General features: G+C 42.7%; 1 protein-coding gene across 2 annotated transcripts in view; it reads right to left on the bottom strand.

Moving 5' to 3' along the window:
• Nucleotides 1-2,491: 2,491 nt before the first annotated feature.
• LOC120552328 (enhancer of polycomb homolog 1-like) overlaps nucleotides 2,492-16,261 on the bottom strand; it is a 47,205-nt gene continuing 33,435 nt past the window's right edge. For both annotated transcript variants that reach the window (XM_039790272.1, XM_039790271.1), the window contains 4 exons: nucleotides 8,113-8,234; nucleotides 6,467-6,608; nucleotides 5,454-5,862; nucleotides 2,492-4,161 (listed from right to left, as the gene is read on the bottom strand). In XM_039790272.1, coding sequence (XP_039646206.1) covers nucleotides 4,089-4,161; nucleotides 5,454-5,862; nucleotides 6,467-6,608; nucleotides 8,113-8,234 — 746 coding nt within the window. In that variant the 3' untranslated portion in view covers nucleotides 2,492-4,088. The remainder of the gene's footprint in view (nucleotides 4,162-5,453; nucleotides 5,863-6,466; nucleotides 6,609-8,112; nucleotides 8,235-16,261) is intronic.

Consider the following 16,261-nt stretch of genomic DNA (forward strand, 5'->3'; position numbering starts at 1 on the left):
TTTGCAGCGGCGCCGTCGTTGCTGTGTGTCCGGGGCTTAGCGCTGCCCAAGACGATTGTGATTGGTTCAAAGAAATGCCAATAAACCAGAGCACGTTTTTCTCCCGTCCCGGAATGTGGAGTCGCCAGACCCTCCTCCGCAGCGCTGTGGAAGAAGGTCTGGCAATGCGAGACTTTTATTAATTTACCCAACAATATATATATATAGGCCTACAAGTCCAGCTGAAATGATTAGCCAATTAAACACTTAGTTGACTGACAGAACTGTTTTGATCGTTTAGCTTCTAAACTGTGAGGATTTTTCTGCATTGAGTACTTTTACTTTTAATACTTTAAGTACATTTTCCTGAAGATACTCACATACTTTTACGTGTGGTATTAGTACTTTTACTTAAGTAAAATATCTGAATAGGTCTTCCACTGGTTGGCTGGTTGCCTGCTGGTCTGCGAGAGTGGACCTCAGCCACTCACACATGCTTACTTTCCATTACAGATGGAATTCCAGCTGAGAGAAAGAGAAAGAAGCTGCAGACTCTCCACGCACAGAAGCCATTTCGGGGGGGGGGGGTAAATAAATAAATGTGTAGTGAATTTAATGGAAAAATACCAAGATATGTGCTTCAGTTGCAGCTATCTTCCCCAGAGGACATCTGTGATTTATTTCTGCTACAAAAGCTACCGTTAACACCCAGAAAAGTTGATGAGAAAAACAACTTTATTTTCAGGTCTGCACCAAAATCGCTCGGTAATGAGAAAGCAAGTGGCAGGGTTAGGTTACCGCCCAGCCTGCAGACTGCGAGGTGGGCCAGTTGTCTTACTGCTGACTGATTTCTCTTCTCCAACAGAATTGAAGTGTACAACATAATTCACTTACATACCCCATCCCGGTCTCTCAGGTCTGTCAATCAAAATCTGCTATGCACGCCACGCACTCCTCTGAAGACACGTGGGGATAGAGCTTTTGAAGCCATATGGCACCCACACTCTGGAATGCTCTACCAACCAGCATTAGGTTTGCTGAGAATGTGGACTGTTTTAAGGGCCAAGTGAAGACTCACTTGTTTAGGCTAGCTTTTGGGTAGCCTATGTCTTTTATTTATTTGATAATTGTATTTTATATTATTGACTGTTTTATTGTCTATGCACATTGTGAAGCACTTTGTGACCTTGTCTGTGAAAAGCGCTGCACAAATACATTTTACTTACTTACTTAAAGAAATGCTGGCAGCGCTCCAGCAGGGCTAAATTGGAAACCTTGGGGAGTTATTTCGGCCTGTGATGGGGAAGTGATATCTAGACAGCGGAGTTGCTACAGGGAGTTGGTGCAAGTTGTTTTGTTCTTCCTGAAAAAGGAGACACTGCTGCTGAACCAACTATAACACAAGGGAGATGTACAGCTCCACCCTGCTGTCTCCTCCAAAGATCACCAATAAACACATACAACGTAGAATGTTCAACTAGCTAGCTAGCTAGCGGTTTCCCCCCCACTTCCAGTGTTTATGCTAAGCTAAACTAAGTGACTGCTGGCTCCAGTTTCATATTTAAAAAAAAAAAGAGACAGATGTGAGAGTGGTATCTTCTCATCCAACTCTCAGCAAGAAGGTGAATAAGCAGATATCCTAGAAGTAAACTTTAGAGATGCACCGATAGACCGGCCCGTGGCCGGTTTTCACGTGCTCGGCCATGACCATAGACATTACGGTATATAAACTGGACCAACAGATCCCGTTGCTCTGGACGGAGACCAGTGAAGGATATTAGACATTGACATATATAAGCGAAGCTTACCCCCTTGCACTTTTCCGGTGAGCGCTGAGCGTTACTGCGCAGCCTCCAACTGAGGGAGACGACGTAAATGTGACGTGACCAACCTGTCTGAAAGTTGGAAGTCTTCTGGCAGCTGTGCCAAGAGAAATCTCAATAATTCCCATTCTTACAGAGACGGAGAGCGTAGGTATATGTGAGGAGATAACATGGGCACAGGCTAATTATCGCTAACTAACATGCTAGTTAACATTAATAATTAAACCTAAACAGCTAATTTAAGTCGAAACTGCCTGCGAGCTTCTCCTGTACTATACGGTAATTCCTCTACTATGCGACAGTAAATCGCGTGGTTATGACACAATCGTTAGCCTATTTTTACAAAAACGTCTGCTACGGAGCCATAACGTGAGATACAAGCTAATGGAGCCTTTTATACATTGTCATTTTCTACGTTCTGTGCAAAATGTTCTATTAAAGAAAAGCTAGAAAATAAATATTTGCGTGCGCTGTGAAGTGGTTAGAAAATATGAAAACGGAATCGGCTAAAATCGCTATCGGCTGGCCTAACTCAATGAAAATCGTAATCAGCCTAGAAAGTTGTAATCGGTGCATCTCTAGTAAACTTATTCATTTTTTTCTCAGATGGGTACAGTAGTGTATCTATATTTCCAGATCCCTGTGGACACACACAGACATGCATAAAAATGACACAGAGCCCCCAACGATTCACATTTAATGCCCTGGGCTTTATTGTCTTATTTTAGTGAGAGTTCTGTCACATTTTTTTATTTTATTTTTTTTAGTCTTTTCAGCCTCCAGGTGGGACAAGTAAACCTCAAGGATATATCCTGCCATTGGACTGGGCATTCAGATTCTGACAAAGACGAGAAGCACTACTAAGTAATGCTGCCTTTGTGCCTAACTCTTCACAGAAGAGAGTACATAAAATTCCCCAAAGGAAGGCACCCAATACTTGTGGTTTTTGGCCTTGCAGCCGTCTGGAGATTATTTTTTCAAAGAAAAAAAAAGAAAACAAAAAAAAAAAAAATAAAGAAAAAGGGGAAGAGAGAGGAGAAAACTGCCGTTTTCCCACCACTCCTCCTCAGTCCCCTCATTAGCATTTTTTTTGTTATTAAAAAACTGGAATGATGAGACACGTACAGCGATTACTGCCCATCCGCCTCCCTTATCACCTATACATGAACAAGTAACGAACAAAAGAATGAAGTCTTTCAATTAACGAAAAGTTTACAATCATGTCGACCACAAGAAAAGAAAAAGAAAAAAAAAAATACAAAAATAACTGAACTTCTGTTTTACAAAAATGTTTGGGGGATAAAACAAATGGAAAGGGGACTCCGCTTGCATGAAAATGAAGAACAACCCCTTTAAAAAAAAAAAAAAAAGAATACAAAAGCAGCATTAATATTTATCAAAACCATGAACAAAAACATCACAAAAAAATAGTGCTTTAAATCTGAAGCAGCAGAGGCTTCTGGGAAGAGACTTCATCCCTGTTTTGTTACTTGTGTTTGGGACAATGTTAATGGAAGCTCCCAGGAAGAGGGGGCGCGCCTCTCTTCAAGTGAACCACAGTCAGCCGCCAACACACCGCCTCATCTTCATCTTCCTCCTCCTCCTCCTGACCTGTATGTATGTCACCATTGATTTTCACATGATCCACAGAGAGAAGCACAGGGACCCAAAACAAACGTTGGGAGGGGGAACCTGCTTTGTGTTCACAATATACAAAAATACCCAGGAGTCCGTAGCTACCTAACATTTACTACAGCACAGGAACCAACAAAGGTACAGTGTACAAATAAAAAAAGAATTACAAACAAAAGCAAAACAAAAAAAACCTGTAAACACAGCACAATAAATAGATAAAAACAGCAGGCTCCGCACCATGCACATGATGTGATAAAACTCTTCTCTATACAACTCCCGCATCTCTCACACTCAACTTACTTGGTTGACTTTTTTTTCCTTTTAAGTTTGACTCCAAGTGCAAAAAAAAACATCACAAATGGACAGTTCTGTATTCAAGTAATATATACAAGGGGATATTACAAATATGTAGTTACTGTACAGATACTAATTTTGCCATATTCATAATTTACAGATCTTTTACTTTTAACAGTAACAAAATAACAAAAAAAAAAAAAAAGGTTTAAAAAGTATGAGAGATGAGAATTGCAAGCGAGCGGCCGTGGCCACCCGTCGCTCTGTCGGTCTGCGCCAGAGTCCTGCTGTCCCTTTTTGCATTCCCGATGCTACGATGCACAGCACCTAAAGAGTGGACTCTTCACTGCACCGCTACTACGTCACCTCCATGGCCACTGTGTTGTCTGCTATACTGTTCAGTGCTGGCTTGTCTTCGTCGTGATTATCCCTGTGGAGGAGAGGGAAGCCAAGATTAACGCTGATGATCTTACGCATTTTATGCCGTTTCTTTGTCAAAATGGCATCTTTAACTGTCCTAGATCTCAGTCAACAGATCTCTTCTCTCTCGGTGTGTGTGTGTGTGTGTGTGTGTGTGAATACTGAAGAGCTCTGACGTAAACAGCTCAGCTCTTCTTTCAGCCAGATTTATGTCGTTTCTCAGTTGTCAATATTTAGATGCCAGGTCCAACTGAATACCTAAACCAGGGATTGGATGTTGATGCGAGGCCTTTACTCTTGTTTATCCAGAAACAAACATTGCATAAAAAAAAAAAAAAAAAAATCCAGATGATACCCAACCCTATCGGATACTGCTACAACAAGGGTGACAAGTTCTCTTCTTCTGCATATTTGAATAAACATATAGGCGTTGTTTGAGACAATGCCATGAGGAACCGCTGTCTATTCGCCCTCTTGTGTGTGCAGCCTTTATGCATGTGCAGCTCCGGTTGTAGTCGAGACTAATTACAGCCTGCGGCTGTTGATTCTGGTGAGTGAGTGGGTGAGTGAAGGTTATTTGCATAGCACTTATCACAGACCGAGTCAGAAAAGTGCTTCACAGGCCAAATAATTACATACATTACAACAAATTGATGATCATAAAAAGCACAATAAATCACAGTAAATCATTGTAAACCACAAAAGCAGAAAGACACAGGAATACAGTCCACCGTGTGCTTAAACGAACGCCTGACTAAACAGTCCCTCCAGAATAACGCGATTATGCGATCGCATAATTCAATGCATAATCAGCCAAAGTCCGCATTATTTATGCGGGGCCCGCATTTTTTTTCAAATACGCCGCACAAATTGCCGATTTCCGCGCAAAATATGCGGGGCTTGCATGATTTCTCAAAAGTCAGATATATCTTAGCAGAAAGTTGAAAAATGTTGCGTTTACTTCACACAAGAGCAGCCATTTCCCCCTGTTGCCATGGGGACGTTATGAAGTGACGTAATTGCGCAACGTGAACATCATCGAAAAGCAGGGTGTTGGGGGAAATCACCTTTTTTTTCTCTCTCTTTTTCATCAAACTGGAGTTTTTGCAAGTTCCCACAATTTCATCGCATAAAATTGCATAAAGATCCCGCATACTCCATCGCATTTTTTAAGAAAACGCGCCGCATAATCAAGGATCACAAAAAAAACTCCACATTTTTATGGAAGGACTGACTAAACAAAACAACGTAACTCAAAACAAATCCCTCTCCTGCTGCCACACTGGCGTAACAAAGGCCCACCTTGAGCCCATGTCCAGGGACGACGCTCCAGAGACTTTGGGCATCTGCAGGTTGGTGGTGGCGGACAGCTTTAAGGCAGAGGGTGGCACGTTGCCGAGGGTCCGGGGAATGTGGCGTCCGGCCGACGGCACGCTCAGACAGATGTTGTTCCCGATGAGGACCTGAGTGGTGGCAGGGGTGGCGTTGGCGGCGTTGCATCCCAGGATCCCCAGCGCCGCCGCCGCCGCCGCTGCATGGGCGCTGGGGGTGGAGGCGAGGGAGGTGGGGACGGCGTTGGCGGGCGAATGGGCCGCCAGGTTGGAAGAGGGCTGGAGGAAGGTCGGGGCCGCGGAGGGGGTAGTGTGCGTCGACTGGTTGGTCTGGTGAAGGGCCGCGGTGGTGCTGGAGAGGTGCAAGCCTTTGAAAACACCTGGCGAACACACAGAGAGAGAGAGAGAGAGAGAGAGAGAGAGAGAGAGAGAGAGAGAGAGAGAGGATTAGCGCAGGAATCTGAATGCTCCTATCAACATTTTCTTTGGCTAGACTTCAAAATTTAGGCATATTCAATATCAACACGCCATTTCACAAGGCAACCTTGCACAACCTAATGCAATCCAATACGACAGCCATGCAATAAATCACATCATTGTGTATCAGAAGTATACAACATTCCGTTTGGGTTGACGCTGTCAGTGAGGCGTTGATGCAACGCTAAGGGCATTGTTAAGACAGTTGACGGTGATAATGTATTTTTTTTAAATTATTTTCACACTTGTTTAATTTAAAGGATTTTTAGAAACCTCAAGAGGCAAAGCAATCCAGTATTTCACAAGAACAAAAAGTAAGAATTTGAGGTAAGTAAGAAAAAATAATCAAGTTCATGTAACCTGAAATGTAACTTTCTTATCCAATTCATCAGCTGGTGACCCCGCCGTGGGAGCAGGGCCCCCATAGTACAAAACTTGACAGAGGTAGATCTTCCTTCCTTTCCGTTTAAACTTTTTGGTGTAATTGGTAAACTAAGCGACACTCACCTGCACCGGTCAGGACCCCGTTGACTCCCCCTGCCAGCACCAGCTCCTCTTTGGACTTGAAGGCCAGCAGCTGGTCCGTGGTGACGAGGGCCGAGGCAGCAAACTGGGCGCTGGCCTGGTCCAACGTCTTGGACACCAGAGCCTAGATGGAAACCAGACAGAAAACATGTGGGCCTGTGCCAGAGACTTAAAGCGCCCTGCTAAAATGTATCTGTAACGGCTGAAACCAGCGAGTCAGCACTTCTGCTGCCAGACAGGAACGGAGCCGACGGCATTAACTCTGCTCTTGGGAGTGAGGACGTGTCCCATTTCCTGAGGATGGCTGAACTGACCTTCAACCGTGAAGGATTTCCATATTGGAAGAACTCCGGCTGATTCCGTTTAACCAAGCTCCCAATCACCTCCATTTGGTCATAAAAACGCACACGTGAGAAGTGCACAAACAACTGCACAAAATAATACAAACTCGGGCTGGGCCATATGGAGAAAATCAGATATCGTGATATTCTTGTCCTAATACGTCAATGTCGATATTGCGGCGAGATTCTAGGGTTGACAGTTGGTGCTTTAACTAAATATCTTCACAACGAGATTAAAAGATAAATAATCTCCAGTAATGTGGCCATAATGACTAAGTGGGTAAAGGTAAAACTAACAGAAGAGCTAGAACAGTCTGGTAACACAGAAAATGACATCACTTTACTGTAAAGGCTCTTATATACTAGACGCAGCCCAGCTGGCGCGTGCAAATGTGACGTAATGGAATCGCCGTGACCATTTATACCCGCGCTGGTGCTCGCGACACTAGCTGCAGTCTTCTCCTGAACAGAGGTGGCGCTAATGAGCAAAGGCTACCGACTTTGCTCTTTCTACGGACTAGAAGAAGAAGAAAAAGGTAACCAACGGCAGAACGGGCAGCAGCATTGACGTCGGCGCTTCAATTTGATTTGATGACCTACTTGGTCGGATCAAGCCTTTCATTCGCCATAAAACAACTCCTCTTAACCCGGTACGTTTACAAGAGAGACTTGCGGTCACTCTGACGGTACAGATCCATTTGTCCGACACGACTGAAGCGTGGTGTCGTGACGTCATGCAGCCATGGTTGATGCTCCACGCCCCTGACCAGCAGCTGATTGGACGAACGCGCGACGTGGGTCTGGCTACTCGAGAATTTCAACAGAGCGTCATGGCGGCTCGTTGAGAATATGATCTCGTATTTTACAAAAATAGTTCACCGCAACGCGTTTCTGAAAACATTTGAAGTGAGAAATAGGCCGTGCAGTTGCTAAATCGGTCTTCATTTCAGTTTGAAAGATTTTCGTCTACTTCTACTGGATAGTCGCGCCGCGTCCAACGGATTCATTTGCATAAGGCTGGGCATCGGCTAGCTTTTTGAAACGCAGCGTTTTTTCAAATGCAGCGCCGCCTTCCCGGGATGCTTTGCAGGCGCGTTGAAGTCGCTTGACGTCACCCATAGGGAATAAAGTGGAGCGCGGCGCGACAGAAGCGGCGCACGGTTAAATGGATCTGTACCGTGAGAGTCCTGGCCTCGTTCTGGCCTCCTGTTTCCGCTTTGTCGCGCGCCGCTGAAAAAGAAAAAAAAGAGCTTGCGCTCTCAGCGGTGTGTGTCCATCCCTACTGACCTGTGGGTTGGTAGCTGCTGCAGAGTTGTTGGCTTGTTGCTGCTGTTTGCTCTGCTCCAGCTGCTGTTTCTGCATGTGGGCCAGCTGCTCCTGGTGCTGCTGGTACTGCTCTGCCGTGAACACTGGACAGGAGGGATGAGATGCACCAGTCAAAACCAGAATTTGGACATTGTTTACTGTGTGGTTCAGTTGGTATTCAGCTGAGACTCGAGACCAGAGCAAGACGCACACGGACAACAGACCTTTTTTTTGATTTATATACATTTTATACAGACAATAAGTAGGTGTATTATAAGCAACCCAAAGCTATTTGTTTGTGCAGATATGCATCATCTTTTCTCTCAAAACTTCTCTTTTTGGTCATAAGGGAAAAACCTCTGAAATATAACAAACCGGAACAGTAATTGTAAAGCTGGCAGCTTTTTAAGACAGAACACTCCATTCAATGATGTACAAACCCAAATGAAACCAAACTCCAATGAAGTTGGGACTTTGTGTAAAACACAAACAAAAACAGAATACAATGATCTGCAAATCCTTTTCAACCTATATTCAATTGAATACACTACAAAGAAGATATTTATTGTGTTTTGTGTGCAAATATTCACTCCTTTTGAATTTGATGCCTGCAACATTTTCCAAAAAAAGCTACGACGGGGCAACAAAAGACTGGGAAAGTTGAGGAATGCTCAATAAACACCTGTTTGGAACATTCCACAGGTGAACAGGTTGAGTGAGTATAAAAGGAGCATCCCCAAAAGTTGAAAGTTAAAACTTGATCATGCAAAGCAAAAGCCATATATCAACAACGCCCAGAAACGCCGCCGGATTCTCTGGGCCCGAGCTCGTCTGAGATGGACTGACGCAAAGTGGAAAAGTGTGCGGTGGTCTGACGAGTCCACATGACAAATTGTTTTTAGAAATCATGGACGTCATGTCCTCCGTGCCAAAGAGGAAAGAACCATCCAGATTTGTATCAGCGCAAAGTTCAAAAGCCAGCATCTGGGATGGTATGTAGGTCGGGTATCGTTTGGGGTTTTTCCCGATACCTGAACCAATACTTTTTAAAAAAGGTTAAAAAAAAAATAAATAAAAAAAAAGCACAAAACGACAACTGGCAACATTAAAGAACAGCTTGTTTATTGCTTAGGCCATTATGGTCCAAATTAAATGATTTATTAATAATGTAATAACTTATTGCACCAATAAATTGCTGTTTAACGACAAAAACAACCACCAGATGGGAAAAGGGTATTTTACAATAACTTACTCTTCAGTGAAATACAGTCACACTTTAGCTGTCGGCATTTCAACCGTGTTTAAGCCAGCTACTAGCTAACGGTAGGCTAACGTTACCAGGTGCCAAGTGTAGTCTTAACTCGCGTCAGGTGCAGCGATGCTTCGGTTGCCTGTAGCGTCCGTTTCGGAGCACCAGAGAGAAGCGCAGGCATTTCAGTGGCAACGAAATGAACCAAAATCCGTGTTGCTATTTGGTCCAGTAGACACCGGTGTCATTTGGCGCCGGGTTTCAGTACCCAACCCTAATGGTATGGGGGTGTGTTAGTGCCCATGGCATGGGTACCTTGCACATCTGTAAAGGCACCATTAATGCTGAAAGGTACATGCAGGTTTTGGAGCAACATATGCTGCCATCCAAACAATGTCCTTTTCAGGGACATCCCTGCTAGTTTCAGCAAGACAATGCCAAGCCACATTCTACACGTGTTACAACAACAGCGTGGCTTCGTAGTAAAAGAGTGCGGGTACTAGACTGGCCTGCCTGCAGACCAGACCTGTCTCCCACTGAAAATGTGTGGCGCCTTATGAAGCGCAAAATACGACAACAGAGACCCCGGACTGATGAGCAACTGTAGTCGTACATCAAGCAAAAATGGGAAAGAATTCCACCTAAAAAGCTTAGTTACTAATAATTCATGTCCTTATTGAGTGTTGTTAAAAGGAAAGGTGATGTAACACAGTGGTAAACATGCCCCTGTCCCAGCTGTTTTGGAACATGTTGCAGGCATCAAATTCAAAATGAGATTTAAAAAAAACATTAAATATCTTGTCTGTGTAGCGCAATCAATTGAATATAGGTTGAAACGGATTTTCAAATTATTGTATTCTGTTTTTATTTTACACAACGCCATCCAACTTCATTGGAACTGGGGTTTGTAAGACACTTTTCCTGTTCATATACAAAAGCAATGCCTCAGTGGGCTTATAGACAGAAAGAGAATTATGGTACAACGCACAACAATACGTGGGTCTAGTTGATGTGGGCGTGTTGCTACAGGATTCCAGGTAAAGAAAATGAAACAAGCCACGAAGTCCAGATCGTAGGCTTATCAAACACCGTCACAAACGCACAACGGTTTATACTACTGAGGCCTGATTGTACAGCTCTCGCACAAATTTACACAATGGTACAAGGTACAAACTTCAAGGTATTCCACCTGGGGTGTTATCCGAGTGATCATAACAGCGTGTTACCAGGAAACGCATTGTGTCAAAGAAAGAGTCACATACCATATGAAGACAGTATTTCACCGTATCAGAAATGTCAGGCCTAGTCCACAGTAAAAAAAAGAAATTCAATCGTTCTCAAATAAAAACCTGTTCTCACAAGCATTGTGTAAAAGAATCTCCGTCCAAATGAAAACACAAAAACCCAATTGAAGCGCTGTCAAGAGCAAGAAAATTCAATAATTGGCCAATCACAAGTCTGAAAAACCATTCCCCAGAGGTTACCTGACTACTATTGCGCACCGATCACTCCGTAGTGCATTCGGCGCCTCTGTTCCTCAATATAGCGGAAGAATAACTGTACATTCACGTGTAAATATGTAAAAACTCCTGTCAGCAAGGTTAGAACCAGCACTATTGTGGCCACGCTCAACACTGCACGAAATGTCGCCTCATTTGTGACAAAGAAGACAATGGCTGCCAAAACGCATACAATAATATAAACTAATAATGGTACAAGCAGTAAACCAATGAGGTCAAATTTGACAGAACTACAAAAATGATATCAGAAACAGGGCTGGGTATTAAAAAACTCAATAAACAAAACATTTTTAAAACTCTCAAAATAGGGCATTGAAAAAATACTGTACTGAGCACATACTCCGGTATCTTTTAGGCAGTTTTCACAGCAGACATTTTGACTTGTCCTAACAGGAAAAGCACAGGTGTTACTTATAACATAACAAGGATAACAAGGATAGCTCTGTTCTATCCAAGTGTCCCAGTTAGCCATGACAGTAAGCCAGCATGCGTATTATCACAACCCTAAAACTGAAGCAGCTAAATGAAATTAAGCTCTTACAAATGTTACCATATACACCTGTTTTTACTACAGTGGCATGTCAACATGTATTTTACAAAAAAGGGATATAATACGCAGCCCTAAGCAGAACCTCTTGTCCAGTAGTAAAATGTATTAAGTGCAGTCTGAGGAGAGTACTAGCCTTCACTGGCAGCTGGAATACACCTGCTCCAACTAAGGGAGGAATGGACGAAAAATACTGAATTCCTACATAAGAACGTGCTGAGATTAGGCCTGAGAGGAAGAAAACTGGATACCTTCAGCAGGCCACTAGTGGTATGTCTAGACAATCACATTACCAAGGCCTTCTTTGCACAGCAGTTACCGCAAGGTAAAATAGGTTTAAAGCAACAGAAACATACCTGAGAAACAAATTCTTAACATATACACAATAAGACTCCGGCACACTGTACTCTTTACTTGCAGTCCTTAGAGGACAGTGCGGGAGTCTTCTGTTCTGCATTGCCGACCCATGGTCTTCCCCTACACACCTGTCGATCTACAGGTGTGCACAACTTGTGCTCTTTGATTCTTGCCTGATCTGACATTGACCCTCCTGCCTTTTTATTAGGGCTGCACGATATGAGGAAAATATGCGATAACATTGTTGAATATTGCGATTTTTCTTTAAATAAATAAAACAGATATTAAAGTGTACTCCGAATGTGCCAAGTGCAGTTATCTACTCTTTGTACTAAAGCAAAAAATAAAAAAATCCCTGAGTACAATATGACAGTTTTAAACTTAAAATATAAAAACAATATATTGTGCAGCCCTACTTTTTACACATTCAGACTTCCAAGATGTGTGTAGAAAATCCATAATTGCTGACTACACTGCCATCAAGTCAACAAATGCAACCTAAACTAAATCAGATTAGTTTCCCAGAAGTGACAGAAGTATCCAGAGACTAAGGACGTTTAGGGCAAGGGAGGCCCGGTCTCTGATGAATTCCTACCCCTTGTTCTTTGCTTGATATTCTACCATTTTCCTGAGCCAGCCAAGTGTGGTTCACATTTTTACCAAGTTACCCTTTCTACAGCCACCAGCCCTGACTCACTTCAGCACCTCTAACGAACCTTTTTATACAAGACCGTTTATAAAAGACTCCCCCAAGCCATGGGAGCAGTAATTAATGTATTGGAATATGGAGAGAGGGTTGAAAGCAGAAAGTGCATGTGATTTACCAGCAGCATGGGAGTCTGAGCTGCAGGGATGTCCCGATCAGCTTTTTTGGCCCCCAATCCAATTTTTTAAACAGTGAATATTTGCTGACACAGAGTCCCGATCCGATACTTGCATTTGCTATGATAATAGAGCTGCACACTTTTTTTTTTTTTTTTTTAGGGCTGTGCTCGATTGAAGAAATTCTTAGTCGACTATCACTCATTCAATTGTATCGACTAATCGATTAGTTGATTTAATCGACAGATCTGTAAATCTGAGTTTCTCCGCATAGAGTCATGCAAAAGCACCATTTTAATTCTTGTGTTTATCAGAGATGTGCTCGTACGTTTCTTGGAAATAAGTCATTCTGCATGAAAAAGGCATCAAACATGACTAATCGACTAAAGAAATCTAAGTTGACTAAGACCAAAACGACCGATTATTCGACTAATCGACTAAGAGGGAGCAGCCCTAGTTTTTTTGTTTATAAAAATAACTAAGTAAACAAAAATAACTAAAATATGTCTTAAGCTCAATCATTTAACTTAGTGCAACAAATGAGTCTTTTCTCTCAACACCAAAAAAGTTCTCTTTAGGATCCCAACAAAAAGCCTCAACCAACTACAACGAAAACTGAAGTTAGTGACCCCTCTTGCGCCTAATGATCAACTCTGATGCCTGCTCCAGGGAATAACAGCCTGTAAGCGTGATTCCAAGGAAGAAGTGTGGAGAATTTGAGTAATCAGCATCTGCTTATGTAAACGGATGACTAAGAAAGACGGAATTTTTGTTACTCGTTGCCAGGGCAGGCAAGCTACGAGACCCTCTCTGGACGGACTGTCCCTGCCCGATGTGAGTTGAGTGTAGATGTGAGTCGTGCATGCTCAGATTTAAACGGTTTATGGCATAATGTGTCATACTGAAGTTTGTGAAATCCATAAAATAAAAAACTTTTCTCATTACAAACAGAAGATGGAAATCATTTCAAAAAAACGTTGTAGCTATCTATGATTGTTTGATTGCTAAACGTTAGCTCAAAACACCATTCAAGTGACAGCCTTTGTTGTGTTTGACTACTGACTTGTAGCCAGCAGTGAACGAACTTCGTTATTTAGGTCCATTTTTATTGTATTGACATTACAGAAGTCTCTCGTTAGCATCTCGTAGGCTACTTGTCGCAAAGTGACGCATGCGCAACTCACATCTGCTCTCGACTCACATCGGGTAGTGACACGGACACTGGTGAGTGGCCGCGCGCCATCTTGGTTTGTAAGGGTCGTCATCCAGGCAGTCTGGTGGTGTGTCTGTGGCGCAGGGCGTGTGTGATTTAAGGCAGCGGTCACTAAAGGCTGACGTAACGGGGATCGGGGTGAATGCCGATCCCCGACCAGTTAAAAATGTCTACATCGGCGCCGAGCCGACGCTCGCAATCGGGATACCATCCCTACTGAACTGGCTTTAAAGTCAATCTTTTTTTTCTAACCATTAAATATTTGCATGCACAAAATCAAGACAAACAGCACCTCATATAGCTGTATGCATGGAAAATGTTTTCAATTACACCGCTCCGCATGTACACCACAAAGCTGAAGTCCTGCAGCCTTTCCTGGCACACCATCTCTCTGAGCTCTAAACTACTCTACTAGGAACTAGGGCTGGATGATTAATCAAAAAATAATCAAAACCGAAATTCAGAGCCTATAACCGACGTAATTTTACCAAGTCGGTTATTTCGGTCTTTTAATCTTATTAATATTTCCGCGGCCGCCCACTGTGTGTTAATTTACTTTCCCCTTAAAACATATTAGGGCCGTCGCGTGTGTAGTCACGTGACTCCGCCCCGTCCAGTCTGCGACACTGAAGCAACATGGAGAACTCAAACACAGAGTCAACTCAGCAACAGGAGCCGGAGCCGCTTGTACCAAAAAAAATTAACATGCAGTGTCCGTCGTTTGGACACATTTTGGTTTCAATAAAGACGACACCGAACAAACTCAAGTCAAATGCAAACACTGCAGAAAAACTGTTACAGCATTACATTACATGTCATTTTAGCTGACGCTTCTATCCAAAGCGACTTTCAGTTGCTATATATGTCAGAGGTCACACGCCTCTTGAGCAACTAGGGGTTAAGTGTCTTGCTCAGGGACACATTGACTGATTTATCGCAGTGGGAATTGAACCCAGATCTCCCATACCAAAGGCATGTGTCATATCCACTGCGCCATCACCAACCCTTAAGCCAATCCTATAGTGACCAAAGGTAATACCAGCAATCTATTTCTACACCTGGAGCGCAATCACATTACTGAATATGAACAGTGCATGGCTCAAAAAAAGAGAGAGGCTGACAATCGCCCAGCAACAAGTGTCTCCACAAAGCAGGTGTCGATAACACGCATTTACAAATGCTACATAACTGACGCCATTAGTTACTACATTGCGAAGGACACGGCTCCCATAGCTACGGTGGAGAAGATACACTGTGCCATCGCAACACTATTTTTCCCAAACTGCGCTGCCCAACATGTGGCAAACATGTCGTGAAAAAGTAGCTGCTGAACTTAAGTCTGTTAAGCACTTTGCAGCCACATCTGATCTGTGGTCAAGTAGGACGATGGACCCATATTTGAGCCTTACATTGCACTACATTGACGATGAATGGAAGCTGCGCAACAGGTGCCTTGAGACAGCATATTTTCCAGTCGATCACACGTCAGAGATGAATATTTACCAAAAGAACTATTTTTAAAAGTTCTTTATTTTCTAAATTTTTAGGAAACTTTTTTTTACATTAAAACTTAAATTACTTTTTTTATTTCATTGTAAAATCTACTGTTGTAGAATATTTGAAATATTTAATAAATAAGCATTATTTAATAAATAAGCATTAATTGCTATCTGTGTGTTTCCTTATTTTAGAATCACATCTTTCATTCTAAAAAATAACCGGGAACATATTTACAGTATAAGAAAAAAAAAATTTAAATAATCGTTAATCGTAATCGAGGTAACTTGTTCGATTAATCATGATTTTAGCCAAAATCGTCCAGCCCTACTAGGAACTACAACTACTATCTATTGACACTAGAGCTGGGCAATATATCGATATTATACCGATATATCGCCCAGCTCTAATTGACACTCCCATTCAACAGGCTGGCTCTCAGTTATTTATTTATTAAGCCTCTGTGGGTTTGGGCTTTATGACAATATGGCCAGGGCTACAGACTAACCTTTTTTTAGTAGGAGCACTGTAGCCTCTAAATAAAAAAAATGTAGGGGCACAGGCAGAATGTTTTGGGGCGCATACCTTAAATCGACTCGCAATGAAATATTTCACATTTCCCTCATTTTAACTGTATTAATGAGAAATTAGTCTATATCTACGACGTTCCACTTCCGGGATTGCTCTGGTGCCGCCGGAAATTCCACCGGATGCATTTCTTTTTGCTGATGTCCGTTTCCTTCCGCTTTCTTTGTGTTGGCGTTCTAAACTCCGGTGGATTTCTGAGGTCTATGGTTAACTGCTCCTCAGATCTCTGCAGGGTAAATCCAGACAGTTAGCTAGACCATCTGTCCAGTCTGAGTTCTCTTGTGCGCGACTAAAACAACTTTTGAACGTACACGTTCCACCAAAACACGTTCCTTCCC

The sequence above is a fragment of the Perca fluviatilis genome, chromosome 22, assembly GCF_010015445.1.
Source record: "Perca fluviatilis chromosome 22, GENO_Pfluv_1.0, whole genome shotgun sequence".
In the NCBI taxonomy this organism is placed as follows: Eukaryota; Metazoa; Chordata; class Actinopteri; order Perciformes; family Percidae; genus Perca; species Perca fluviatilis.